At 38.3% G+C, this 2,604-nt stretch overlaps 1 protein-coding gene across 2 annotated transcripts in view; it reads left to right on the top strand.

Moving 5' to 3' along the window:
• PRCP (prolylcarboxypeptidase (angiotensinase C)) overlaps window positions 1–1,297 on the top strand; it is an 89,651-nt gene extending 88,354 nt beyond the window's left edge. For both annotated transcript variants that reach the window (XM_011996410.1, XM_011996409.1), the window contains one exon: window positions 542–1,297. In XM_011996410.1, the coding sequence (XP_011851800.1) occupies window positions 542–758 (217 nt within the window). In that variant the 3' untranslated portion in view covers window positions 759–1,297. The remainder of the gene's footprint in view (window positions 1–541) is intronic.
• The last annotated feature ends 1,307 nt before the right edge of the window (window positions 1,298–2,604 follow it).

Below are 2,604 nucleotides of genomic sequence, written 5' to 3'. Positions count from 1 at the left end.
CTTTCCTCCCTCCCTCCCTCCCTTTCTTCTTTCCTCCCTTTCTCCCTTCCTCCCTTCCTTAAGAAAATGGGGTTTCACCATGTTCCCCAGGCTAGCTGGGCTCAAGTGATTCACCATCTTGGCCTCCAAAGAGCAAAGATTACAGACATGAGCCACTGTGCCCGGCCTGTTATCTCCATTTTACAGATGAGGAAACTGAGTCAGGTAACTTGCATTATATAACTTTTGAATGATGAAATCAGGATTGAAATTCAGGTTTCTAAATTTCATATCCCAGTACAATCTAGGTTGATTTATGGGAACACCTCCTTCAATCATCTCTGGTTCCTTTTTTTTTTTTTTTGCACCTGGTTGCAGGAATATTGCAAAACTCCAGTATGAATCATCTCTCCATATGATCAATTAGGTCCTCAGATCAAATCCCCCAGGTTACAAGTTTATAATTTTAGGTGTTAAACATATAATAGGTTTCTCCTAGCTTATCTGAGTGTCAGTATGAAAAACTAACACCTTTATTTTTTCTTCTGTTTTTTACTTGCAGCAATGGTGAACTAGACCCCTGGTCAGGAGGTGGAGTAACTAAGGATATCACAGACACTCTGGTTGCAGTCACCATCTCAGAGGGGGCCCACCACTTAGATCTGCGCGCCAAGAATGCCTTAGATCCCACGTCTGTGCTGTTAGCCCGTGCCTTGGAAGTCAGACATATGAAGAATTGGATCAGAGATTTCTATGACCGTGCAGGAAAGCAGCACTGAGAAACTTTTGATTGTTTTCAGTTTCTTCTTTTATGTTCTCACCACCACATTCCCATTCACTTTGGTTTTCTACATGTAATTACCTTCTCTTGTGTATCATTAGATTTGATGGGCCAAGGTTGAGATAGAATAGAGGGTGATGACGGTAAGAGCAACTGTCCCATGAATGTGATTTCCTGGGTTCTCACTGTCTTTGCACCATGTCTAGGAAGAATCTTCTTGATAACTCTCCCACACCATCAGTGGCCTTCAAAACTGGAGCAGAGCTCCTGATTGCTTTTCATAAGAGGGAGAGTTACTTTCTTTGTATCTCTGCAAGCAGAGATTTCTTTTTGGCTTTGAGGTTGAAGTCTCTTTAGCCCATTTGTAAGTCCCCATCCCTACCCTACACAAAGTAAAAGCAGAAGATAGATTAAAAAATGATGTAATTGCAGCTGGTAGGATGTCTGGTGCCAATCCAGGAAGTGAGAGCCATTTCTTTTGTACTGGATTTAATGACTTTGAACTGTGCTGTAAATAAAGAATACAGCTGGACCTTATACCTGTGTGTTGCTTCTGAAGCTCACTCCGGCTCCGGCTGTTGGGAATGCTGTGTGCACTGGGCTTAGCTGGTTTTGGAAAGTCCTTTAATTTTTTCTCTTCCACTTGGCAGCTTTTCTTAGTTCTGGGATGTTGGCCACTGTGGTACTGCCAGTAAGAAATCTGGCCTTTTTCTGCTCCATTTCTCTTTGTTTCTAAGGTCAGTTTTGTGGTAATTTGGTTGAATTCTGCCAGTTTAGGAAAATGACTCTGTTTTGTCTTTTTAAATCTGAGCAAGCTTTATGCTGTAGTCACTAATTATATTTCAGTAAGAAGCCTTTAAAAATTGATGAATCAGCTGTTCCCAAAGTAGAATATAGTAATATTCAGCTTTTAAATTTTTACAATTTTATTTTCTGATAGTTGTTACTGCTGTCATTAAAACCAGAAGTGTTAGACACTAACAGGCAGGTGCACGAGAACTTTTCTGTATGACTTCCAAAAGACAAGCTGACTAATTCATGCAGGCAGCATATTTGACATTAATAAATGGCCAAGCCATTCCTATTTCCAAGGGGTTGGCTTCTTTCAAGCAGTTCTTACACTGAGACCTTTCTTCAGAAGGGCTTTTCTAGGATAACAAATAGGGTTGGATCAAAACCTTTCAGGGACACAGAGAGACAGAGAGACTAACAGTTTCTACTCTGTTGAAAGATTTCTTCCTCCTTGTTTCTTTTCATTTTCTCTCAATAATTTTTTTTTCTTCACACTGCCTTGGGAACATTTTCTGCTTTTAAAAAACTGTACCTTGAGCTTGATCATTTTTAAGGCACTTTTTTTTTTTTTTTTTTTTTTTTAAGTACAGATATAGAGTTCATTCTTGGGATGGAAGGCTGAAATATTTCCTTTACTTTCCCTGGCATCTGGGAGATACAGGAAAATCTTTGTCTTATTTTGGAAGGCTTTAGTTCTCATTGTAATGAGTTGTCTACCAAAGCATTTGGTTACCATTTTTGTTTCAGCATCAGAGAACAATCTCTTTGGGTGGGAATTTAAGGGCCAAAACAATACTGGGTTTTTTTCTTTGTCAACTAAGAAATTATATAATGCAGGGTTTATGGGCTTAATAGAGGATATTCTTACAATTTATTTTACAAATTTTAGGGTTTTTTCCTTGTGTCAAATCTTTAAAATACTTTGCCATTTTATTTAATATTGATTGTTTAGATGAGTTACATTATTCTGAAGAAACAAACTGCAAAAAATAGAATTTTTTGGCAAGCATAATTGTATCCTATTACTGTACGCATTTTAGGGATATAGATAG

Source organism: Mandrillus leucophaeus, unplaced genomic scaffold, assembly GCF_000951045.1.
Source record: "Mandrillus leucophaeus isolate KB7577 unplaced genomic scaffold, Mleu.le_1.0 Scaffold512, whole genome shotgun sequence".
In the NCBI taxonomy this organism is placed as follows: domain Eukaryota; kingdom Metazoa; phylum Chordata; class Mammalia; order Primates; family Cercopithecidae; genus Mandrillus; species Mandrillus leucophaeus.
This window is presented reverse-complemented; position numbering and strand designations above follow the sequence as displayed.